This window comes from Lathyrus oleraceus, chromosome 2 (genome assembly GCF_024323335.1).
Source record: "Lathyrus oleraceus cultivar Zhongwan6 chromosome 2, CAAS_Psat_ZW6_1.0, whole genome shotgun sequence".
NCBI lineage: Eukaryota > Viridiplantae > Streptophyta > Magnoliopsida > Fabales > Fabaceae > Lathyrus > Lathyrus oleraceus.
In genome coordinates, this window is record NC_066580.1 from 326,683,834 (window position 1) to 326,711,002 (window position 27,169).

At 35.0% G+C, this 27,169-nt stretch overlaps 1 protein-coding gene across 2 annotated transcripts in view; it reads right to left on the bottom strand.

Moving 5' to 3' along the window:
• LOC127119343 (threonine--tRNA ligase, mitochondrial 1) overlaps positions 1–12,879 on the bottom strand; it is a 33,559-nt gene extending 20,680 nt beyond the window's left edge. The window contains exons 1-19 of one of the 2 annotated variants that reach the window (XM_051049567.1): positions 12,324–12,879; positions 12,173–12,232; positions 12,006–12,095; positions 10,614–10,688; positions 10,352–10,480; positions 10,159–10,248; positions 7,934–8,022; positions 7,747–7,843; positions 7,576–7,662; positions 6,488–6,572; positions 5,913–6,007; positions 4,232–4,264; positions 4,059–4,145; positions 3,384–3,476; positions 3,076–3,168; positions 2,771–2,992; positions 2,274–2,345; positions 1,860–1,931; positions 1,535–1,656 (exon numbers count right to left, since the gene is read on the bottom strand). In XM_051049567.1, coding sequence (XP_050905524.1) covers positions 1,561–1,656; positions 1,860–1,931; positions 2,274–2,345; positions 2,771–2,992; positions 3,076–3,168; positions 3,384–3,476; positions 4,059–4,145; positions 4,232–4,264; positions 5,913–6,007; positions 6,488–6,572; positions 7,576–7,662; positions 7,747–7,843; positions 7,934–8,022; positions 10,159–10,248; positions 10,352–10,480; positions 10,614–10,688; positions 12,006–12,095; positions 12,173–12,232; positions 12,324–12,785 — 2,127 coding nt within the window. In that variant the 5' untranslated portion in view covers positions 12,786–12,879 and the 3' untranslated portion in view covers positions 1,535–1,560. Of the gene's footprint in view, positions 1–1,241; positions 1,657–1,859; positions 1,932–2,273; positions 2,346–2,770; positions 2,993–3,075; positions 3,169–3,383; positions 3,477–4,058; positions 4,146–4,231; positions 4,265–5,912; positions 6,008–6,487; positions 6,573–7,575; positions 7,663–7,746; positions 7,844–7,933; positions 8,023–10,158; positions 10,249–10,351; positions 10,481–10,613; positions 10,689–12,005; positions 12,096–12,172; positions 12,233–12,323 lie in introns of those variants that run through there. The other variant, XM_051049566.1, reaches the window with a different exon arrangement.
• Positions 12,880–27,169: the final 14,290 nt, after the last annotated feature.

The window sequence follows — 27,169 nt, forward strand, 5'->3', positions numbered from 1 at the left end:
TTGTATTTTCTGATGTATTTTTAAAAAAAAATGTTGTGTATGAATTTTCTTGATTTTTTTTATTAATGTATGAATTTTTACTTTTCTTTAATTTTAATATAACTTTACTTTACTTTGATTTTACGTTAATATAAGTTAATATAAGTTAGTCTCACAAAAATTGAATGTTTAGACAATTGTGTTGTTTCTGATATGATTTAGGGAGGAATTTGGAGATGTATCTCCAAAATAATTTCACATTTGTATTTTCCACGTTTTTAAAAGCTTTCAGAAGACATTTCGGAGATGCATCTCCGAATATACCAAATATTATACGAAGATGCATCTCCCGACAATATTTTTTGTTTAGAATGAGATGGATCACAAAATAGCACATTTTAATTATGATTTGGGTGTGTCCGAAAATACATCTCCAAACATACGAAAGACAAATTTTGATTTTCAAGAATACGTTATATTTATATAAGGGTGTAATGAACAATTCCTCTATTTTAAAACGTCTATGGGCTCATCTTGTATTTAGAGTAGCTTTTCCAATATATGTTGACGTTTTCAAAACAAAACAAAAAAGAATTTCATATACTCATTAACCATATGATAAAAAATTTATAGATTTTTAATATGTATTAAGTTCTCAAGCTTTTGTTTCATGAGATTAATTTTTAATTTTTTGAGCTTGTGATTACAAACATTCGAAATTACGACTATATATAATTTTTTAATTGATAAAAAAAATTGTAAAAGTAAAAATGTAAAAGAAGAGTAAAACTGAAAGAAGAAAAATTGATATCGTCTTTATAGTTATAGATGACTATTAATATTAATGTTGCTGATATCATCTTATATACTACCTCTCTCCCAAAATCTAAAATAAATGTCATATTTCTAAATGACATCTTAATTAGTTTGTAAAACTGTCATTATCTCTTTTTTATTTATCATGTTTTATTAATCTGAGTGAAAGTATTATCTATGATATTTATTGAGACAGGGAGAATAGTTTTTCTATTTTTTGGAAGAATCATCTTTCTTGGAAGTTGGAAATAAGTATACTTACAATCATAATATCACAGGACAGAACATACGTGGAAAATATGTTATTTTGCGGTTTCTCTCATAAGCTCGGAACTATACTAAAATGCATTAGACTCGCTTTTCTCTATTATTATAACTTTTGGTCATTATTATAGATATTTTGGACAAATTATTAAAGTTTGAAAATTTTAATTAGTCTCTAAATATATAAGGGATGGGAGTCTAAATTGCCTTTTCAACAAACAAGTCAACAAAAAAATGTGCTCAAAAATGCCTCAGAGTATATTACAAACATTGGTAACATTCTCCTCTATAGTTCTTAGAATATACGAACCTAGGCGAGTACACTCCAGGTAAGATTCGAATCACATCCATCATGACAGTAATGAAAATACATTAAACTTCAAAATCATGTCTAAGATTAGACTCCATTTTCAGGTTGATATGTAAATAATGCACACATATTCTGTGTACACCTGCAAATTGGGGGTATAAACTTCTTTATCAGTTTTCACAAACAAATTATCAGTGGAAAGCTGCAACCTCGTCATTGAAGTGTTTGAGCAGATTCTCAATGCTCATAACGCTATGGTCTGCCTTATCCCTGACTCGTACACTCACCTGGAACAATGAAACAACTCTTAGCTTCCTATACAGAGTAAGACGACTCGTCTTGTACTATACAGCACTGATTAAATCATAAACCATAGGACAAACACAATAGAAAGGAAATGGTAGAGGTTGATTGGAGGTTTTGGGAACAAAACTAGCAGAGTAAAAATTGAAACCATTCTATTAAATCAGATAGTGGAAATAGGAAGAACCTGTCCTGAATTAGCCTCCTCTTCCCCAACAACCAAGATGTAGTTGTACTGTGCTAACTGTGCTTCTCGTATCTATAGAATGACAACTTGTTAATATAGTTCTTTCTTTAAACCTTAGAATAATAAAAACTTTCTAAAATAAAATAGAACTTTTAAATTGGCACTTGAACGGGGCCTTTTTACAAATTCAAAATAGAGAAATGCTGCATCGCAAAGGGGGAAAAACACTAAATAGTGACTATAAGCAACAGAACACAAAGGGGGGAAAACACTACTCAATATAAAACTCACTTTGGCAAAGCCTAGTTTCAACACTAGCAGAATATTTGAACATTATTAACTGACAAATTTTCCCTTGAATGAATAGCATGAAGTACTAAATAAAAATGTATTGGTTCTAAAGGTATGTGATACCTTCTTCTGAATCTTCCTATCAGTTGTATCAGCATCTACATGATATCCTGCTTGGTGGATCTGATCTCGTACCTAGAAAATTACAGCACAAAAATGTTACAAAAATAATCAGAACCTGATTTTTCAGGTCAAAATATTAGTATCCAACAAAAATAGAATTAGAACAATAACAAAGTTAGGTAATAGAACTATTCAAGGAAGATTGCTCAAACTTCATGAAGAAGCTATCACATGAAAAGTATATCTAAAAAGGCTTGTCGCAGATTCAAAATACACAAATTGGTTCAAGGATTTGATGCAATTGTATCAGCTGCACGGAGTAGCAGACCACGATTTAAAAAGCATGAAAAATGACATATGATACCACAAAATTTACCCTCCAAGGGATTAAAAGTGTTATCCAATGATATGGACTACACACCATCGCCCGTCTAACTGTTATCATATGACTTCAACAAATATACAACAGATTGAAGTCAGGAAACAGAGCTGTGTACCTTCAGAGCATAAGCTTGTGATTTCTCAGAAACCGGGCACAAAATTGCTTGACGAGGACTGAGCCAGAAGGGCCATTTACCCTTGAAGTGCTCTAAAAGTATAGCAAACATGCGTTCAACCGATCCTAGAATGGCTCTGTGTATCATAACAGGCCTCTCAATTTTGGCTTCATCCTCAGCTGAGAATTCCAACTTAAAACGATCAGGAAGCTGAAAGTCAAGCTGCAAAGAGCCAGTTTATCCAATAGTCAGTAAAAAAAATTAACTGAACCATGTGAATGCAAGTCAAGCCAAACAGTGTAAACCTGTAGAGTTGCACACTGGAATTTCCTACTCAGTGCATCAGATACACTGATATCTATCTTTGGTCCATAGAATGCACCATCCCCTTCATTCAACTGCATAGTTTTACTCAGACTATAAGCACATAATTGAAGGTAACAAATGATGCATTACATTGAAAGTAATAAAACAGATATACAGAAATAAAATAAAAAGGATGTATGAGTCATGAGAAAATAAAAAATAGTATCAAGCAAACCTATAGTTGAATTCAAAACTTGAAAAGCATACATCATATCTTATACAATATATTAAAGACTTCTAGAATTACCTGCCATGGCTTGCCAAACTCATCCAAAGCCTCCTTGAGAGCACTTTCAGCCCTGTCCCATGTTTCATCATCTCCAAGCTTATTCTCTGGCCTCTACTCGAGTATTTAACACAGGCAAGGCAAAATAAATAACTGAGTCATTAAATAGATTAATCCAATTACTAACAGAAGAGGCTACCAAGCTTATCATGTACTACTATATCATGTATCAGAAGAAAAGAAAATAACAAGAGCAGAAGCTACGAAGCTAGATAATGATCAATATTCCCAAAACTGCCAATAGTGACAGCAATCACTATCGGCAAATATGCAGGTTTGCATTATTGATCAAAAGAGAAGAAAACAACTAGAGCAAAAGCTCCCAAGCATGAATGATCAATGATCTCTAGCCCCGAAACTATTTGCTTACTACTTTTCCTATATAAGGAGCATCTCTTATTTCTCTATCACTACCCTTATATCACCCTCATTTACCGTCCAAAGTTAAATTAGGATCCATGAAAGGGCAATACAAGCTTTTTTTTAAAGGCAAGCCATACACGCATATATTGGCAAGAAAAAAAACTTAACCCTTAGCAGTAAACCAAAATAAAGAAGGAAAAATTAATTTCCTCCTTCATATGAGCATCAATGCTAAGTGATGGACACCGAAAATAATAAAGAGCAAACGCATACCGTTGAAAGTTTCAGTTCATATGTGAAACCAAATATTTGATAGACATAATCAATAAAGTCCAAGCCTTTTCTGACTTCATCTTTAACCTGTAAAATGAATTGATACAATAATTTCAGCTTCAGCTTAAAAGATATTATAAAAAATTATATACATGAATTTACGTTCAACGCACCTGGGACTCCCTGCAGAAAATATGTGCATCATCCTGTCCAACACACAAAGTAAAGGGCATAAACAATACAGAACTTCTAATAGTATAGAAAATAGAAGTTAAAGACAAGGTGATAATCAGTCAATAGCTTCCAATGTTCCCCCTGCTGTAATTGTACCATACCTTTAGATAAATGAAAATAATCATGGGAAAAGAAAATTTGATAATTTATCTACTCTATAACTCACATCCACACAGGGAATATAAGAGTGGCTTGGCTTGGTGGTAGGGATGGAGGAGATAAGGACTGGAGTGAATGCCATTCACACCATGAATACAATCACGTGTGTTAGATTGGCAAATCATTGTACTATATATATCTGTGTGTATATGTAATTTTCAACACTGGAATCCATAATCCCCAGTTTGTTTAAAAAATCTAAACATTTCCAATACACCTTTTAGCATTGTTTCTGCACCAAGTTGCAACATTTAATTATCAAGACACAACTGTAGTTTGAATTCCCATAGGAGATTTTTGTATTTCCTAGTATTCACGGTGTCTGTGTGCAAGCCCACAAAATTGAAAGAATTCGCTGGGTACCCTAACTTACATATGAATGTGGTATCAATGTGAAACACCTCCTACGTGATTTACATGTGAAGCATAAATATCCACCATTGGGTAAATTAATAATTAAATCAACAGTTTGATTTGATTAACAATAAAACTGTGCTGAGACATAATTTGATTTCTTGCAATTGACTCCTCCTCAAATTAAATCTCCGGTTCCACACACACCTTTCCCCCACCTATTCACCTCTCCAAATCTTGTGTAGAAGATGTGGTGAGCACCCGTGTTTGGGACTGCAAGCCAAGCCTCAATTGCAGTACATGGAGCTGGTTATTACTGAGAACCGCATCTAAGGAACCACAAGTGGATCCAAACACGGTGGAAAGGCTAGTTTTGGGGTCCCATTAATAGAACTCTCATGTTTTGAAGTGCAACTGACAGACTGAACAGGGTGCATGTGATGGTGGCAATATCAAATACTCCCTCCGGAATGAAATATATGCAAAAAAATACATCAACCTTCAACTATGCTTTTTACTGGTATTTCATTCCAAAGGGAGTATGATGCAATCAAAGAGATTGATATCCCATTTTTCGATCCAGTACTCCCTCTCACCTCACCCCTCACACACTTAACAAATAACCATGGTGACCAAGGTGATGTCATTTCTCCAAAGCAATGACCCGGCTTGCCTACAATACAGCCATGAGACCTTCTCCACTCCCCAACGTGAGTTTGAATTGTGGTCTTACCTTCAAAGCAGCTGCACTAAATTGAAGGTCAAAAGCAAAAGCCACCACCAATGTTGAGGATCTGCATTCTGGGCATTCCAAGCCTGAGATGCCATTTTAAAAACACTCAACCTTTTTTCAATTTTAAAACAATTAGGGAGGGACTCTACATTGATGTCGCATTTTTAAAATGTCTATACACAATAACCGACACCTTTATTGCAGGTCATTTTACAGATGTATTGGTGAACATCCAATGGGGTGCTCCACAGGTCACAGCAGAAGCCAACTATAAATGTAATCAAGATAAAACAAAGAAAACTGATCCCATCCATAGTTCCGCCAAAACTTTTATTTTGTTATCCTTGTATGTATAGTACAGGATAAAGATTTACCTGCTGAAATCTCCTAACACGCGTTAATCCACTTAGGGCACCACTGGCCTCATTTCGATGCAAAACCCCAAAATCAGCAAAACGAAGAGGAAGTTCTGCAAAACCATAACAGTGTTGTGAGATAATATTTTATAGAAAAATATGAGCTCTACCTAAAAAAATTCAAACTATAGTCATTCAAGAACAAAAATGGAAACTAAATTATCTCTACCTCCCATCACAGCAAAATTATAATTTTTAGTCTATTTCCTGTTCAATTTTTGGACATGATTGAAAAAATCGTGCTCTTTATGCCAAAATGATTTTATAAGGAAAAATACAGCTTATTAATAAATCACTTCCTTGAGCTATATGTGAATATGTAAGCAAGAGGAAAGATGAGACCATATAAAATAACACTGGACATGTATTACTCAATTTAGGCGTATTCAAATAAATGTTAATCCACTAACCAAGTGGCCCAAACAGATGCATTATACTGATTTCAACAATAAATTCTGGACTAGCTTGGCCACCATGAGTATAGATATAAAAGATGTCATTTAAAAACATATGTTTATGCAAATGGAAATTACCTCTATATGAACGAACTCTGTGTTTAAACATCAAGCAGTGTCCTGGGCAATTCATTGGTTTCAATCCAAACTCTTGTTTGTCAACCTAAAACACACAATATTTATAATTTGGTTAGATAAATTGATTGTGTTCAAAATAAACAACCTCTTATGAAGGTTTTGTAGAAAAATTCTTCAAAAAGTTATCATACTAAGACTTCTCCATTTCACTCTTAAAAATTATCTACAAATAGATGCCCAAAAGTAACAAGGCAAGCAAGAACAATGAAGAGATAAGGAAAAAATAAAGACAATAAAACTAAACAACCAACCAGCTGAAATATTTTTAGCACAAATGGCACTCAATAAGCTCGGACGAATTTACAGTTAGGCACACAAGCTGGTAGATTCAAAAGTGAATGGAACTGTAAATTATTACCTACTAATTAAAAGAGACCTGATAGAGTCCTGAGCATAGACTCTGTTGTTAGATCTAATGGAAATGTCCTTGTGGGCCATAATCAAAATAGGCCTGGGGTTTGGAAAGTTTATGAGCGTAACAAAAATGAGATGGGAGAGATAGTCAAGGGTATTGCTGAAAGGAGCTGCTGCCACCTCTGCTGTTAGTTAGAATATTACGATGTAATGATATGGGGGAGTTCGAGTGTGTTGGTTGAGTATTATATAAGAACCTGTGTGGTTAAGAGAAACTCTCTTCTTCTCTAAATACCATTCTACTGCTACGGTTATCGTTATCTTGTATGAGAGTTTGCTCTCTTTTCTTGATATTTTAGCAATATCACTCATATTTTCTGTTCCACTTTTCTCTGTTCTACCAACCCCCTCTAACAGAAGGAGTTGTCCTAGGTTAAAAAATGCAGCACACCAAAAGGACTAATCCCTCAATCTAGAGCAATTAGCTCCTAATTCCAAAATGACAGAAAAAAAGAAACTTAGCTCTCATCCCACAAACAGATTCATAAAAGTAATTAGTACAAGAGCGATAAATTACTTGACCACAAATATGATTCATCTAGCAAGATAAAAAGACACTTTGCCCAACACTCTCTTATAGAAAAATACATGCAAGCAAAAAAAAAAATCTATACCTCTAAAACAAACATATCATCTTTATACTTTTCTGCATGACCAGATGCCTTCCACAGCTCCATGTTATAGATATTTGGTGATATAACCTGATGACTCCATCCAAGTTGTAGTAAGCACTTGCAAAAAGATTGCTTTTAGTCATATCACGAAACTTCTATAATGAACTTTACCTCTTGATAGCCCCTGTCTCTGTACTGATTTCGAATGAAGTTCATGAGTTTGTTGTAGACGCGAGCACCGTGTGGAAGAAAAAACCAGCTTCCCGGACTAACATAAACAGGACAGAGTCAGACCAAGAGACAGCAGTAAGAAAAACTAACTAAATTCTGAAATCAGACAAGAATGAACCCATTATACCTCCACTCATGATGAAGAATAAGCTCTTGTTTCACCCCCAAAATCCTATGATCGTACTTTTTAGCCTCTTCAAGCCGATGCAAATATTCCTGAAATAAGGAGAGAGAAAAAGAAACATAATCAAATCATAAAATCATAAACAACCATATGGATGGCCACAAACCACAACCCAATTACTTGACTACATAGATTCATAAAATACAATAAGGAAATTGTCCAGTTTCACATTGAAGAATAATGGAGCAACATGTTACTTAATAGCTGTTAACTCCAATGTCTGAAAAAGCAAGCAGGTCTTTGAATAACAAGGAAGAGGTTTGAAATATTAAAATCAAACCAGGTCGTAACAGCATCTGACATTTTTGTATATCTTATTACCAGTTAATTGATATATATTACCAGCGTCTGAATTTAATGTTACATATCATTTCTTTAAGGATTCTAAGTAAATAAGTTATTTATTCAAACAATTAAATATTTCAATTTCCAATGTATTGAATACACAATTTTTAATAAAAACTTACTATTTTAGATTCTTAAAGAGTACCCTTAGAGCTCTGATTAACATTTTCTATATTATAAATATAAAAAATACACAATAAAGTCATATATATTACTCCTGGTACTATCAGTATTAGAGTGGTATCAGAGTCATCCTTAGGCTCGGTGGGGGAGCGGAAGTGGATTCCTAGTATGAATCAAGGCTAGTGATGCGGGTGAATCACTTGTGGGGGAGATTGTTGGATTCAAGTGTGAGTGGTTAAGCCTCGCATCGGGTTAGAAATTGAGGAAATGTTGAGTATATAAGAGGAGGTGACTCATACCCCATTGCCTTAAGATTTTGGGTGGATACGTGGTGTCAAGGTTTCTTGGATCCTGAGCATTTAACTCATTGACACTTCAGACATCACAACACAGACTATAATGAATATTGTCAGAGTTGTAAATTATTTCGAAAAATGACAAAATCATAATACTTAAACATGATATTATTTAGCAAATGTTTGCGTGTAAAAATATTTAAAACAATGTGAAATGTAATTTATTTTTTAGATACATGGAAGCCATTAAAAAAATTGTGGTCTTTTCTAATGAAAGCACATCAAAATCAATTTATAACATCCTACAGATATAGTTAGTATACAAGATAATAATATACTTGTACATAATAGCATACAGTAATTGAGTAGGCATTTTTTTCAAATAAAGAAGACTTCGACTAGTTCAACTACCCAGAGCTCGAGTTGTTCCCACAGCTTGGCCAGTTCACCAATAGAAGTCCAGTTTGGCCAGTAAAAAAGTCTGGCTGGAATATCTAAAGGACCAGCTAAATTTGTTTACTCTAGAGCTTTATAAAAAGGGTGAATACTTAATATCTAGAAATGGTCACTTTGGACAATAGATAACTCAAATGGCCATCACATATGACCTAGCAGCAAAGTTACTAGGAAAATGGCACATACTACATCCAAAAGTTGTATATTAGATATGATTGAACCTATTGTGTCAATAGCGCAATACAGCGTAATAGCATAGGGGCAGTAAGGTTCAGCAATAGCGGGTGTTGCGGCTGCTATTTGTGGCTCAAACTTCTATCGCAACCGCTATTAGGGTTTTGGGGGGAAATTCCTCAAAGCTTTTCATCTAAACCCTTGTATTTTTTAAGGGTATAAAGTACCAATTCGAACTCTTGTAAGAGTACAATTTTGTTCTTGATTCCGTTAAATGCTTGCTCACAAACAATTGCTATGTTCCTCCTATTTTTGGTTCAGCTCAGCTATGTTTTTCTTCTTTGTTTAAGTTTTATTGCTATATACTTTATGTTCTTTAACTAGTAAATATGAGGGTCTACCTAATTTTGTGTATTTTCTATTTTTGAGCATTTATGTTTAATTTGCAGTAGCGCCTGTCCCGTTATCCGCTATAGCATTTTAGGGGGTGGGTGCTACATGACGCTATCTGGGATTAACACCATAGAAATTAACATAGCATTACATAAGCATAGTGCATATGGCAGCACAATCCAAACATTATTCAAAAATACCAGTTACACAGGGCAGAGAATCTAAGGCACGGATAAAGCTATAGCACACTGCTATCAACAATTGGGTATTTTCTTATTCTTAACAGGTTATTCAACTAAACACTCAGTCTGTCACGGCTCAGTCTGTGATTTGGCATAGCTAGATGGTTTACTAGAGAAATAACGTATGAATTGAAATCACCTTTAAGCTCTTCTGATCAGGATAAGATATGCCATAAACTCTTTGTAAACTTTCTCTATCTTTGTCTCCCCTCCAATATGCTGACGAAGCCTAGAATTGCAAAACCAAAAACCGAAGTGTTTGCGTGGATATGATTTTTTGGATAAACAAAACTCAATTATAAATGGTTCCATAAGACATATTTAATACATACCTTCAAACATGCAATTGCTTTGACAAAGGATGTATTAGGAATATGCGGTCCTCGACACAAATCAATTAGGGGTCCACATCTGTACACTGTTATTGTCTTGTCAGCGGGCAAATCATTGATAATTTCAACCTGATAACAATTGCCACACAGCCAAGGCACCAAATGGTGAACAAAAATATGGAATATAGTACATGTTAATATGATTACCAGGTAGAAAAGATAAGAAAACTAATATCAGAAACAAGAGTGTAAGTGTACTTGCCTTAAACTTATTATCAGAAAATATCTCAAGTGCCTGGTCGCGTGTCACTTCAATACGCTCAAAGGGTTGTTTTTCCTGCAAATATAACCATTATCATCCATCACATTTATTACTAACATAAAAAATGTTCTATTTGTAAGAATGAACATTAACATCCATGAATTCTGAGTTCATTGTTTTGATTTTGAACACACGAGTTGGGAGATGAAAAAAATGGAAATGACAACTGGACCAAAATTTCTAGATTAAAGGGGATATTATAACATCTTGCATAGTGTTTGGAAACTTCAAAAAGATGAAATGATTTGATTTGCTATTGAAGTCATCTTATACATTTGGGGCCCATTATGAAAATGAGATCCAGATTTAGATTTTGAGAAATAAAGGTTACATATGGAATTCATTTGATTTTGTTTCATCAATTAAAATATTTAGTAAGGTTGGAACAGTCTATCTATATCGAAGTAAATTTAAAATAAAATAAGTTGCCACCAAATCATATACGAATTGTCAAACAAAAGCGATGACATCCATGGGTCTTTAAAATAATCATACAAGATTTAGGTTACTCTAAAGTGAGTTTGCAGGTAAAATTACTTGTTTAGACAGTGTATAGAGATCCTTACTTGTTTTAACATTCCTTCCTAACCCATGATTTGATTAACAAATCAAATAAAAACTCATTTTACAAATTTTTCAACATGTTGGTGAACACATACTTCAAGAATAAGAAATATATGCAAAGACGCTAAAATTTGAAAGACAACGTGACACTTAATTCCCCCAATGCTCAACTATGAAGGTCCTGCCATAACACTAAAACTCCAGGCTTCAAGGACAGAGGAACATAAAAAGGGGGAAAAGTATTAAATTAAATGTTAATCACTGTAACTATAAACAATCCCAATAGCAAAGCAGCAGCTAAAGAAGCTGGCAGGACTAAACCAATGTTTTAAAAACTAGACAATTCAACACGTTGAACTCTAAAGTGGAGGTCTCAACCAAGGTTTTTTAAATAACAGTCGCAATTGCGATACTGATTATGGTCGTGGTAGTGTGAATTAACCACAATTTCTTTTACATCATAAAAACAATGTTTTTATGAACCAATGTTTTAAAAACTAGACAATTCAACACATTGAACTCTAAAGTGGAGGTCTCAACCAAGGTTTTTTAAATAACAGTAGCAATTGCGATACTGATTATGGTCGTTGCAGTGTGAATTAACCACAATTTCTTTTACATCATAAAAACAATGAATACGGATAACATTTTGTCACGGCCGTTTTCCAGTAATGAACTTCATTTCATTTTTAGAACATTAGACTAAACATTAAATATAAATGAAATAAAACAAAACATACAATGCAGGATAAGGATGAGAAAAACTACCGCAACAGCCTTCAATGCTCCAGCTTCAATTTGTTTAAAATGATCATCATTCAAACCCAAGTCACCATAATGAGCGTCATAATAGAAACCCTAAACATAACCAACTTGTCATTCAAAAATCCTCCCATACAAAACATCAACAAAAAGAACAAACAATGTACACACACCTCTCCTCGGGTAGTACAAGGCCCAATGCAAAGCTTGCATCCATATTCCGTTTCAAGAGACTACACACACAAAAACACCATCACCATTTTTAATACAATTAATCTCAATTGAATTGAAATTGAAGCAATAAAAAAACTATTGAAACACAACCTGGCCAAGAATGTGAGCACTAGAATGCCAAAAAGTGTCACGTCCTTCATCATCATCAAACTTAAATATCTGAAGTAACGAATCCTCTTCAAGAGGACGATTCATATCCCACAGGACACCATTGACCTTAGAAATAAGAGCATTATTCGCTAAATTCTTAGAGATTTCACGAGCCACATCGAACGGAGTTGTTTGCCATTTCTTTCCTTCCTTCACTTTTCCGTCGGGGAGTGTTACCTTAATCGGATCCGGTGACAGTGATAGCCGGCGAGTCTTTTGCTCCGCCTGAATCGCCTCGAATAAACTGATGCGCTTTGGGATGGTTGCGTTTAGGTAGGATTCGTCCTTAGCGTGAGCAACCATGGCGGCGGTGGTGGAAGGTGAATAGAAACGGTTGCTGAGGTGAGGAAGGAATGAGGTTGAAGAAGAGTTACGGCGCAAACGGATTAAAGAGCATAGCATAGCATAGTGTGTCTTTAAGGGTTTGTGGGTTTTGGTTCCTCTGGTTTATTTATGGTTTGTTTTATCTAAATTTGTTTTCTTGTAAAAATGAAAATGATTTGTTTTTTTTTTCAATAATATATATATATATATATATATATATATATATATATATATATATATATATATATATATATATATATATATATATATATATATAAAAGTTTCACACTCTGGTTTCAAAATCGAAAGTAATTTTGTAATTTATTATTTATATATTTATATATTTATTTATTTATTTTTATTATTTATGTTACTAATTAATTATTTTTTATTTTAATTGATAAATTATTTTTTTTAATTCTAATTTGATGGTTACTCTCACTAATTTATTATTTTAAATATCAAAATTCTAATTCAACTTTACATAAAACTCATCTCAAATTTATCATGCATAAGCTTAGAAAACTCTTTGACAAGTTGAATATTAGGGGATACAAAAATAAAAACATCGACATAAATTTAAACTAGAAGAGTATACTTTCCTTGATGCTTAATAAAAAATGTAGTATCTACCTTTTTCCTAGAGTACCCTTGATCAATCCAAAACTTACTAAGTTGCTCATACCAAGTCCTAGGTGCTTATTTAAGGTCATACAAAGCTCGTTTTAGTTTGTAAACATGATTTGAGTACTCGTGATTTTTAAAACCGGGAGGTTGGGCTACATACACTTCCTCATTAATATAGGCATTAAGGAACACACTTTTCACGTCCATTTGAAATAACATGAAATCTTTGAAACACGCATAAGCTAGTAGAAGGTGTATAGCCTTGAGGCAAGCAACTGGATCATAAGTCTCCTCATAGTCAATGCCTCCTATTGGTTATACCTTGAGCCACTAATCGAACTTTATTCATAGTTATCACTCCGTTTTCGTCAATTTTGTTTCTAAAAACCCATCTAGTGCCAATTACTTGATGATATTTGGGATGAGGGACAAGGTCCAAAACATCATTCCTTTTAAATTGGTTTAATTCATCTTGCATGGTCATGAGCCAATGTTCGTCGAGTAATGCATCTTTAGCGTTTTTAGGTTCAACTTGTGAAACGAATGCAAAGTGATAACAAAAATTATTTATCTTGGAGTGTGTTGTCACACCTTTTGTGATGTCTCCAAGAATGTTGTCGATAGGATGATCTTTGGATGTTCTCCAAGTCAAAGGTAGTCTGTCCACTACAGTTGGACTTTCAACCTTATCCTCTTCACAATCTTTATCTTCTTCTTTCTCATGTTCCACCGATTTAGGCTGATCAATTCCTTGTTCGGATTCCTTGAGAATATCTTGTGAAAATACACCTACATCATGGAAAGAAACACATTTTCTGACATTTTTCGGGTAAGACTCATCAAAGGAAGATAATTTCATCGGCTTTCGTATCAAACTTACCTAGATTATCCTTTCCATTATTCAAAATTAAACATTTGCATCCAAAAACATGAAGATGTGACACATTAGGTTTTCTACCCTTAAGTAACTCATAGGGAGTTTTGTCTAGAATATGACGTATTAGTATCTTATTCAAGACATAACATGTCGTGCTAATGGCATCGGCCCAAAAATACTTAGGTAGATTGCCTTCATTGAGCATATTCCTAGCCAACTCTTTTAAAATATGATTTTTCCACTCCACAACACTATTTTGTTGTGGAGTTCTAGGAGCAGAGAAGTTATTCTCAATGCCGTGTTTTTCATAATACTTCTCAAATAGATGATTTTCAAACTCACCTTCGGGATCACTTCGGATAGCAACATTTTTCAAATTCATTTTATTTTGGAATAATCTAGCGAATTGCTTGAAAGTCGACAAAGTCTCATCTTTATTATACAAAAATATGACCCAACAAAATCTTGAGTAATCATCTACAATCACAAAACCATAATAGTTACCACCTATGCTCTTGGTCCGTGAGGGACCAAATAGGTCCATATAAAGAAGCTCAAGAGGTCTCTATATGGAAACAATGTTTTTCGATTTAAATGAGACTATCGTTTGCTTCTCCATTTGGCATGCATCGCATAAATGATCTTTTGAAAATTTCATTTTTGGTATACAGATTACTAAATCTTTTGAGGTCACTTTGTTTAGTAAATTAAAGTTAATGTGAGCTAGGCGTTTATGTCATAACCAAGAGTTTTCACTCATGGTAGAAAGATACTTAGTTCCAACCAAGGATACATTATCTAAGTTAAGCATATAAGTATTATTAACCCCCAAGCCCTTAAACATGCAATCCTTATTCTTAATATGTTCAAACAAGCAACAAGTTTTGGTAAAAGTAAATTTAAATCTCTTGTCACATAGTTGACTAATACTAAGTAAGTTATGTTTAAGACCTTCAACTAACATAACATCGGAGATAGTAGGAGATGAGAGGTTACATACACTACCTTTTCCAAGTATAGCTCATGTGTTGTTATCTCCATAAGTAACATAGCCCTTCTTCTTTGGCACAAAGTCAATGAATAGAGATATGTCACCCGTCATATGTCTTGAGCATCCATTATCGAGAAACCATATCTTCTTTATAGACTCAAGACATTCAACCTATAGAATAAAACAAGGGAGATAGGTACCTAATTTTCATTGGGTCCTTAAGAGTAAGTGAAATCAAGGTTGCATTTGGGCAACCATTGAAAAACTCCTTAGGAACCAAAAGTTTTCTAAATTTACATTTTTCAATGGTACGACCTTTCTTGCAACAATAGAGACAAGACAAGTTTTGATGAGATGTTCTTTTGCTATTGGTCTCCTTTTTGACAAATTTATGCTTCTTATATGAATAGTTTAAAGACTTTTCACACTTTGATGGATCAATAGCAAATGCAATCTTTGATTGTAAGGCTTTGTCCAATTTGACTTGAAGAGCGTTTATCTCTTTTTTCCAATCATGACAATATTCACAACCAAACCTAAAAGGTTTTTCATCCTCATTCTTATCACTTTGAATATCTATCATAGATCTCTTAATAGCTTCCAACTTTCTTTCGGATTCTAACACTTTTGCTTCTAAGTGTAAAAAGACTTTTTCATGTGAAGCTAATTTGTTAAAGGCATTTAAGGCCTATATATGAAGATCTTCAAAAGTTTTTGTAATTGAAGATAAGATAAGTCATTAATAGTTTCAAACTTAGAAAGACCCACATGTTTCTTATTCTTTCTATTTGTCATAAGGAAAATTAGGGTCGATTTCACACTTGAAGTAGAGCTTTCATTACTTGAGGTCTCTTTGGACTCCCCAAACGAGTTTCATACCAGCATGATTCCTTAAGAAAGGTATCCCTAACAACATTATCCTCAACAAATCTCTTTGAAGTAGTTGTCTAAGATGAACATCTCTTTACAAGCTAGCAATATCCCTAGTGAGTCTAATGGACAAGAGTTCCATAATAGATAGGATTTACTGAATGATCCTCAGTCTATCTCCAACAAGTCTCTTGTGCGTTTATTTCCTATATAGTATCTTGTATTCCCCAATAGTTTACTTCAGTTAATCCCCGGCAGAGTTAGTGTTCCATACGGATATGCTCTCCGAAGAAGCCTTGGATTGGACTTGTTAGTCCAATAGTTGAGAGTAATGATAAGCCTTTTGGTTAGTATTAATCTTTCATCCCTAACAAGTCTTCATGATCATCTTATTCCCCAGAGGAGTCTTTTGTGTTCCGAGAGCAGCTGAATATGCAGTTATTCCCCAAAGAAAGTCTTTTGTTTATTTCCCAGCAGTTTGCTTCAACCAAGAGCATTTGAATGCAATAGTTTCAGCTAAGAGCGGCTCGATACTATTTTATTTTCACAGTTTTGCTTCAACCAAGGGTAGTTGAATGCAGTAGTTTCAGCCAATAGCAGTTGGATACTATTTTATTTTATAAAGTTTGCTTCAACAAAGAGCAGTTGAATGCAATAGTTTCAGCTAAGAGTAGTTGGACATTATTTTATTTTATAGCTTTGCTTTAACTAAGAGAAATTGAACGCATTTATTATCATATAATAGTTTCAGCCAAGAGTAGTTGGATACTTGTAAGACCCTAATTTTGGCCCTAAGATCCCTCATGGCATCATATCATACCATATCATTGCCTCAAGGATCTTTGTGCACCTTTGCTTCCCTCCTAGTGGGTGGGTTATCTTGTGAGTGTGGTTCTTGATCACCAAGCATGTTTTGCATTTGTATATCATTGCTTTTCATCTGTCTATTAACCAAAGGTACAAAAATATTGTCATCTAACCATGTTACTTGCAGATGAAGCAAATTAGGTCAAATCAGTCAAAGTCAGTCATTGAGATAGATGGTGGCCATTCTTGAAGAATTTGGGCACCATGATCATTCATCAAGAGTTCATATGGGTTGTGACATCATTTTGGATCAAGATATCAAGTGGTAGGGGCTTAGAATTCATCAGAACATGGTTCAGCCAAGCAAAACCCTAGCAAAGTCAACTGAAGTCAACCTTGGTCAACTGTGCATTTAATCAGTGATTTGATGGTGGGAATTGGTTTGAGAGGTCTCATTCATGTCCATATAAGCCTCATATAACATGTCAAACATCCACATTGAAGAATTTGAAGTCAAACAAGAAATTTCCAAAAATAGAAAGTTGACCTGTAATTGGAATTTGCCAAAAATGGAAAGTTCTTCTCCCCAAAATTACATCATCATACAAGCTTCAAATGAATTTTTGTCCAACATGAAAGTTGAAGATCTTGTTCTCCCATTTTCAAAAAGTCCAAGAACACTCATTTATCATGTGTGGTTGTCAAGTTATGATCAAATCATTCTCAAAAATTTTTGAACTTCAAAGTGGCATATCTTCTAAACCATTTGGCCAAATTGAGTGAGGTTTTTTGCTACAAGTCATATTTGATGTGCTCTATCCAAATATTTCATCACAATTCACCAAAAATCAACCAATCAAAATGGCATTTTTTAGTTGACTTGAATTAAAAAGGAAAGGTAAAAAAGTTGACTTTCAAAATAGCCATTTGCTACACTTTCTACCAATTGAACTTGACTAAAAATCATATTTGGAGGTTGTTTAAAGCCCAATTTCGTGCACTAACATACACCCCATGCATTTTTGGTTGGTTTTTAGTAAAATGACCAAAACACTTCATTTAAGCTAATCTCCATTACCACTCAATTAACCCAACTTAAGCAATACTAATCAGAGTATATATTTGACATTTTCTGCTGCAAAAGCCCTAGCCACACTTCACCAAACCAGATCAAAAAATCTCATTCTCTCTCAAACACTCAATTCTTCATTTGAAACTTTTTTCTGAAAATTGTCAAGGGAACTCGTGCCCTGTTGGTTGCTTCATCACCTACCAACATTCTTGGAGCATTTGTGAGCATCATTTTCCAACTGTAAGCAAAGGAAGAACACTGTTGCATTGAAGCTTCTCACATGGCAGATCTTGATTGGAGCTTTTTCAAAGGTCGTTAAGCTAAAACCCTTCATTCATTCATCATCTGGAACTTGAAGAAGCATTTGTTTCTACACAACACAACCAAATAATCACTGTATCATCACTGCTCTTCAAATTTGGTAAGAATTCGAATCACACCATTTTCAAAATCATGCTATGCTTTAGAAAGGTCTTTCCATGCTGAACATGATGAGCTTTAAATCATTGAAAATGGTCGAGTATTGTAGAAGTTATGTTGAAATGAAGCTTGATATTCAAATATGTTTTTGCTTGGTTCTTTCATGATAACTTGAATTAATGAAAATGGATGTTGTAATGTTGATGTACGCTGTTTGCTGGTTTGAATGATGTATTCGTTGCCAAAATCTGGAAAGTTTGCTCTTCATGTTCATGAACACGACCACTGTAGCTATAAACCCTAAAATGTTGAACCCAGATTTTGTCTTGCTCGTGTTTGGCTGTGTGGGTTTTTGTTTTGCATGAAAATCACTATTCCATTGCCATGAACCAATAAGCATGTGACACGCAGTCTAATTGGAACGCAGCGTTCCATTTAAATGACTCCCAAATTACAAGTTTGCCATTCCCGGTTTCATTATTTGATTAAATCATTCCATTTTGCAATTTTTATTTCATTTGGCATGGCTGACTTCAAAAAATCATAAGTCTTTCATTTTTAATCCAATTTTGGTGGGATTTTTTGTGGATTGCTCCTCTTGACCTCTAGTTTTTTATGATATTTTTTCCAGATTTTTTGCACGTGTGGATTTTAAAATGTGCTAGGGTTTGTTCATGTTGTCCATTTTATGTATGTCTTGCCAAATTGATTGTGAAATGATGATACATTATCCAATGCTTCCCAAATTTTTTGTGCTTAAACTAGACATGTTCATGGTGATTTTAGTGTAGTGTTTGTGAATTTATCATTGCTGGTTGTGGAGATATGATTTTTTGATCAGGGGTGTGACAATTTGTGTCACACCATTCATGTCCAACTTCATGATTTTTATTACCATGCTTATTGAACTCAAATTGGTTTGGATTTTTGCATGAACATACTTGTGGATGTTGAGAATACATGTGAATTTTTCTGGAATTATTGATCGCATTTCCTATTTGATTGGAATTTTCTCCCCTGTTTGGTCATTTGTTGACTTTTTGTGATACATGTTTGTATTTGATTTGTGAAATCCTCATACATTATTGGATGGACTTGAAATTTTACATGTGAATTGTAGACATCTTAATGTTTATCATGGTTTTAGTCCCATTCATTTATCATGTGCTGTCACTGTTTTATGATTTATTGAAGTTGGTGCATGTTTTGATGCTTTGTATGAGTTGGTTTGAACTTGCTTTGACTTTCTGATTTTCATTGACCTACTTCCCTTGATCCAAATGAGATTAAATTTGGTATGCCTATAATGTTATGGATGATGTTTGAGCATGATTTATTTGAGAAGTTTTTGAGATGTTTATGATTGGTTTTGAGTTGAATCATTCTGTTGACTTCTTTGAGGTTCTATATGGCATGTTTTTACCTAATTTGCTTGTGAAATGATAATGATGAATGATATGAATGTGAAACCACTTGGGTTTGTTTCTTAATTGTTTGAACTTGATTTTGGATATCTTTCACTTGCTGTTTTAGATTTTTATCTCCTTTTGACCCTAGGCTTGTCCTAGTGGTCTTCTCACTCATGTTTAAGCTTGGTTTTTCAGGTTAAGCAACAAATGCTTCAAAGAGACCAATACAAGTTGAATGAGTTTGATTGTTTATCATGAACTAACTTGTTTGTTTTGTAGGTTGCCTAGCTCACTTGTTATGAGCTTGTGCTTTGCACATATGCTTGACTGTGTTGTCTGTTGGCTTATGCTGTTTGTTTTAACTTTGTGTCTGGTATACTAATTGTGTTTGACTGATTTCAGGTACATTAGTTGCTATTAGTTCCTTGTGAACTTTGCTTTGCTTTGCTTGATAAGCAATTTGCATTGAGGTATAATTTCCTTACTCCATGTAGTCTGGAAGACCTGGCCTATTATTTGGCCAGACAACTGTCTGAAGTCCTCCTTAAGAGGCGATGTTTTTGCTTGTTTACTTTTGTCCCAAGCAGGAAAAGTCCTTTAAATAAGGCAATTGGTAGAATCCAAGAGATATGTAACCTATCTCCTACTATTCTGTGAGTCACTCACCTTGCTCACACTACTTGTGTTGATGCATAGTGAGTAAAAACCCAAGATCTATCGAGTCTAACTTGTGGAGAGAGTTCCATCTTTCTGAACTCCCACACCTTCTGATATTTAAAGCTCTCCCTGACCAGGGATAAGAGCATGAGGCACACCCCTCATATCCTTTCATCTGCTTTACCTTGGCTTTCAATGTCAAGGTTAAGAGCACCATTAACCCTATTCCAGTTGGCTTCAATGCCTAACCCTTTGTATGAGCCTAATTGCTTGGTTATAGTGTGTGCTGAATGCCTTTGATTGATTGATTGTTTACTTCATATGCACATGTTTGCTTGCATGCTTTGTACATTTATCATCATTAATTGCTCATTAGTGCATGATCATTTCATTTGTCTTTGTGACATATCTTTGTTGTTTGCCCATTGAGGACAATTGTAAGACCATTCATTGGCCATTGTTCCTATGATATGGAAGTGAGTATAAGACCATTTCATTGGCCACTCATCTTCTCTTTGTTTGATGCATTTGTTTGTTGTATGTGAGGATGCAATTGTAAGTCCGTGTAATTTGGCATTTGTTTTCCTATGATCATATGTTGGAGGTTAGAGTAAGCCCAGATAGATTGGCATCTGACATCCAAGTGTTTATTTTGTTGTTGTTGGAGATTGGTATAAGCCCAGATAGATTGGCATCCGGTATCCACTTTTTATTTCTTTGTTGAGGAGATTGGTATAAGTCCATAGAGTGGCCTCTGATATCCGGTTCTATTTTAGGAGATTGGTATAAGTCCAGTGATTGGCATCCGGTATCCGCTTTTGTTGACTTTCCTCTTTTGCTTGTTTGTTATTGCTCATTGCCTATTCCAAAGGACACACTTGAGTCATCTTCTATATGATTTCAAGAGGTGAACCTTCTAGGAAGTTTTACACTCCATCTTCACCCATTCATCCATTTTGTCCTAAACCTTTTCACACATTGCTTTCAAAACTTGAGATAGATATTGTGCAAACATCTTCATGCTTTTAAATTAAAAACCTGGACCCAAGTCCTTGACTTTTTTTTCAAACTCCATTTCATAATACTTCTTTTGAATCAATCTTAATCATACTTTGACCTTCCTTTTGTGAATAATCATAATCAATTAACTTCACTCATTCAATTGTTTTGTGGCTTCGTCCATTCTTGTTAAGTTTTCATACATTAGCCATAGGTTTGATTTATCCTAGTTGGTTGATGTCAATCTCACCTATTTGTCCTTAGTTGATTGAATTGTAAGTCTTCCTTGCTTATTATAGGGTTAACCCCTCACTAGCAAGTTGAAGCTTTTCTCACATGGTGGACTTGTTGTTTGTATAAGGTTGAGTTTTCTCCCGTGGATAACGTAAGACCTTAGGGCTTGTGTTTAAAATTGAATCCACTAACTTTTTGGAAATCTTTTAGCCGAACTACGGCGTTTTGATCCTTACCTTTGATGGAAGGTACGTAGGCAACGGGTTCATCCGTTCGAACACAAAAATAATAAAAATTGTATATTCTTTTCTCATCATCCCAATCATGTTTGCACAATAAATATTTCATAACAAATAACAATTTTTTACAACAAGTGTGAAAAGGGCTCCCTAGGAGTACCTAGGACGTAGTGGGTGCCTAACACCTTCCCATTGCGTAATTTACCCCTTACCCAGACTCTCTGATCTTTTTATTAGTTTTCTACGCGTAAAACTTCTTAGGCTTTTGTTCGCTTTTTAGCCAGTCCTTTGGATAAATAAAAGTGCGGTGGCGACTCGAATTCATTGTATGCTTTGCTTATGGTTTAACCAATAAATCATATAGCGACGAATACACCGCTACAGAAAAGTGGCGACTCTGCTGGGGAACACCGATCCCTGGTTGTATTGCCTACTTTTCACCCTTGTTGTGCTATATTGTTATTTGTTATATGACATATTTTTGTACCATTTGGGATAACTGTATTGATTGTAATGTTTGAATTGCTTGATATACAATTGCTGTTTGCTTTGGTGATCTGTGAGATGAGTTCTATACCCGAACTCGAGTGCACTCTAGGATAGGAGAATGGCATAGTCTTGTTGACTGGGGTGGAGTATTCCTTATCCAGTTGACTTGCGAGTCCATTCACTTGGTGGAGGTCATGTTGGATTAATAATGTCACACAAGTTATTTGTGGTTAGGCATTATTCTTTCAATCATGTGCCGCAGAAGCCAAGGACCGTAGTTTACCAAACCCATCTTGGCCTATTTTTAGGAACGTAGTGCGAAGGTCGTTCAGATGTAAGATCTGATGCGATTGTTATGCGATACTACACTCATAAGTGTAAGAACAAAAATTGTTCTACAACAGATTCCTTGATTTTGATGATAACAAAGGATGAAACCAAAAATGGCACCCTAACGAAAAGTTTCTAAGTGTGCAGGGTTCTAAAGATAGAAGAAATAAATCTGATGATGTCATCAGATGCACAACAAGATCAGATACAAATTATCAAGTATCAGAAGCATCTAAAGTGGAATCTCGTTTCAAGAAGCTCTGACTCTGGACAAAACTGCAAAGTATCAGAAGCATCTGAACATGAAGTAAAGTCTAGAAGCTCTGACTCTGAACAAATGCCTTCTATAAACTCTGAAATTTATCAGCGCTATCTGAACTCTCAAGAAATAACATCAGAAGCCAGATCCCAAGATTCTCCAGATACACGAAGACTCTAATCAGATTTGTTAATCATGATGAAGTAACGTTTAAGCCAAGTTAAAATTCTGCAAATGGATTTCCTCATTTAGAAAGAGACGTTAATCTCCTCTTCCAAGAGAGAAGATACTACTTGTGGTAAGTAGTCACTTCTAAAAGAAAAAGTCTCCTGCAGAAGCTATTTATGGAATGGCGTAATTACATCTCATTATCCAGCAGATTTAACTCTACTTCAACTCTATTTCAACACTACTTCAACTCTATTTCAACACTACTTCAACTCCTATATAAATAGAGAAGAAATCAACTTTCAGCAAGCAAGAAATCAACTAGCCAAAACTATACTGAATTATTTCACGCTCAAGAAAATCATCTTTGTTCTCAAAGAATTTCACTAAGCTTTTGCTTATCAAGTGAAAAATCTGTTCTTAAATTTGTAATACTTGCTTTCTTAGAAGCACTCTAGATTACATATCTTGTATCTATTTTTATTTGATTTCCTCAAGTGACTCTTTGTAGTCTGTAGACTTGAGAGGACTAAGAGATTTTCTTCTCTCTTAGGGGTTGTTTGTAATCTTTCAAGATTAGTGGATTAAGTCCTTGTTGAAGGCGAAATCACCTTGGCCGGGTGGACTGGAGTAGCTTTGTGTTATAAGCGAACCAGTATAAAATCATTGTGTGATTTTCATTTTGGAAAAGCGCTTATTTTTCAAACAATTCAAACCCCCCCTTTCTTGTTTTTCTCACCTTCAATTGGTATCAGAGCTCCGGCTCTGTTATTGATTTTCTAATCAAACACTTAACCGTGTAGAGAGATCCAGTACGAGAAAAACATGGCCCACTCAAATGAGAAAGATTCTTACAATGCCAAGCCTCCTGTTTTTGATGGAGAAAAGTTTGATTACTGGAAAGATAGAATCGAAAGTTTCTTTCTGGGTTATGATGCTGACCTCTGGGACATTGTCACAGATGGATACAAACCTCCAATCTCAAATGGAGCTGAAGTTCCCAGAAGCAAGATGTCAGAAGATCAGAAACGTGTCTTCAAGAATCACCACAAGGCCAAAACAATACTTCTAAATGCTATATCATACAACGAATACGAAAAGATCACCAACAGAGAGACGGCTAAAGATATACTTGACTCTCTAAAGATGACCCATGAAGGAAACTCCCAAGTCAAGGAGACGAAGGCTCTGGCGCTGATCCAGAAATATGAAGCCTTCAAGATGGAAGATGACGAAGCTATAGAAGCTATGTTTTCCAGATTCCAAACTCTTATTGCAGGTCTTAAAGTGCTAGACAAAGGATACACGACTGCAGATCATGTTAAGAAGATTGTCAGAAGTCTGCCAAAGAAATGGAGACCAATGGTTACTGCTCTAAAGTTATCAAAGGATCTGAACAATATCAGCCTTGAAGAACTTGTTAGTTCTCTCAGAAGCCATGAGATTGAACTAGAGGAGGATGAGCCTCAGAAAAGGAACAAGTCAGTGGCGCTGAAGTCCAGACCTGAAAGACGGAAGTCAGACAGAACCAAAGCTCTCCAGGCAGAAACTGCAGATACTGACGACTCTGAACCTGAAGACTCTGATGATGAAGAAGAACTGTCCTTACTAACCAGAAGAGTTAAGCAACTCTGGAAAAGAAGGAACAACAACAACTTCAGTAGATCAAGACCCAGAGGGGATCGATCAGAGTCAACTTCAAAAGGTAAACCTAATAAAGATATTACCTGTTTTGAATGTAAAGAAACAGGTCATTACAGAAATGAATGCCCCAAGCTGAAGAAAGACAACCCTAGAAAAGAAAGCTTCAAGAAGAATACCTTCAGAACAAAGAAAGGATTAATGGCCACCTGGGACGATAGTGAATCAGGATCATCAGAATCTGACTCTGATGAACAGGCCAACGTAGCTCTTATGGCTACCACATCCAGCAGCTCAGATGAAGAATCTGAAGAGGTATTTTCTGAACTTTCTAGATCTGACTTAGAATCATGTTTATCAGAAACTCTTACCTCTCTTCAGAAATTAAAACAAAAAGTTAAAGACATTAAAGGCCTTCTTAAAGCAAAATCTGAAGTATGTAGTAGACTTGAGACAACAATTCTAGCACGAGATGATACTATCAGATCTCTAACGATAGAAAGAGATGGAGCTAAAACAAAAAGCTTAGAATTAGAAGAAACGTTGTCTCAAGCACCACAAACTTCAAATGAAATTATTTATAAATATGAAGAAGCCTTTCAACAATTTCTGAAGAATGGGATAGATAGGAGTATTATGGCATCCATGATTTATGGAGTAAGTCAGAATAATAAAAGGGGAATTGGGTATGATTCTGAGGAAAATAAAACCTCTACCAGTAACCAGCTTAAATCTCCGTTTTCATATCATTACACACACACACAAGAACAAAAATTTAAGAATGCTAGAAGACCCAAAGTTATAAGAAACTCTGGGAAGACTAATCTAAAAGGACCCAAGAGATTCTGGGTACCGAAAGATAAGATTATCTATGTTGCAGATATCCTATGCAGCAAAGTTCAGACACCAGTCATGGTACCTGGACTCTGGATGCTCGCGACATATGACGGGAAGAAAGTCTATGTTCCAAAGCCTGGAACTTAAAGACGCTGGATTTGTAGGCTTCGGAGGAGATCAGAAAGGAAGGATCAGAGGCTCCGGAACTATTGGTAATGGTACTCTTCCCTCTATATCTGATGTTCTTTATGTAGAAGGATTAATGCATAACTTGTTATCCATAAGTCAATTAAGTGATAACGGTTATGATGTAATCTTTAATCAAAAAACGTGTAAAGCCATTAGTCAGAACGATGGCTCTGTCCTTTTCACAGGCAAGAGGAAAAACAACATTTATAAAATAAATCTTTCTGATTTAAAAGATCAAAATGTTAAATGTTTAATGTCAGTTCACGAAGAGCAATGGGTATGGCATAGACGCTTAGGCCACATTAGCATGAGAAAACTTTCTCAGCTAACTAAACTTGAGTTAGTCAGAGGCCTGCCTAAACTGAAGTTTTCTTCAGATGCTCTGTGTGAAGCTTGCCAGAAAGGAAAGTTTTCAAAAACGTCTTTTAAAAGGAAAAATGTTGTTTCTACCTCTAAGCCTCTGGAGCTTCTTCACATTGACTTATTTGGTCCTGTGAAAACAGCATCAGTCAATGGAAAGAAGTATGGACTAGTAATCGTTGATGATTACAGCCGCTGGACATGGGTAAAATTCCTAAAGCACAAGAGTGAGTCTCACTCTGTATTCACCAGTTTCTGTTCTAAAGTGCAAAAAGAATTTGACTCTAAAATTGTTAGAGTCAGAAGTGATCATGGTGGAGAATTTGAAAATAAAGATTTTGAAGAATTATTTGATTCTAATGGAATATCCCATGATTTCTCCTGCCCTAGAACTCCACAACAAAATGGAGTTGTAGAGAGGAAGAATAGGACACTCCAAGAAATGGCCAGAACCATGATCAATGAAACAAATGTAGCAAAGCACTTTTGGGCAGAAGCTGTAAATACAGCGTGTTATATTCAGAATAGAATCTCTATTAGACCTATTCTGGAAAAGACTCCCTATGAACTGTGTAAGGGAAGAAAACCCAACATCTCATATTTTCATCCTTTTGGATGCATTTGCTTTATATTAAATACTAAAGAACATCTGAACAAGTTTGATTCCAAAGCACAGAAAGGTATTATGTTAGGATACTCAGAACGCTCTAAAGGCTACAGAGTATACAACACAGAAACCAAAATTGTGGAGGAATCAATTCATGTTAGATTTGATGATAAGCTTGACCCTGAAAAGTCAAAGCTAGTTGAAAAGTTTGCAGATTTAGAGATCACTCTGGTAGAATCTGAGAAAACTCCAGAAGCAACTGTCACTCCAGACTCTAAAGAAATTAAATCTCCAGAAATTCCAAGGAAAGTTAAAAGTCGTATTAACGTATCTGAAGATTTGATTTTGGGAAACAAAGATGAACCTGTTAGAACCAGATC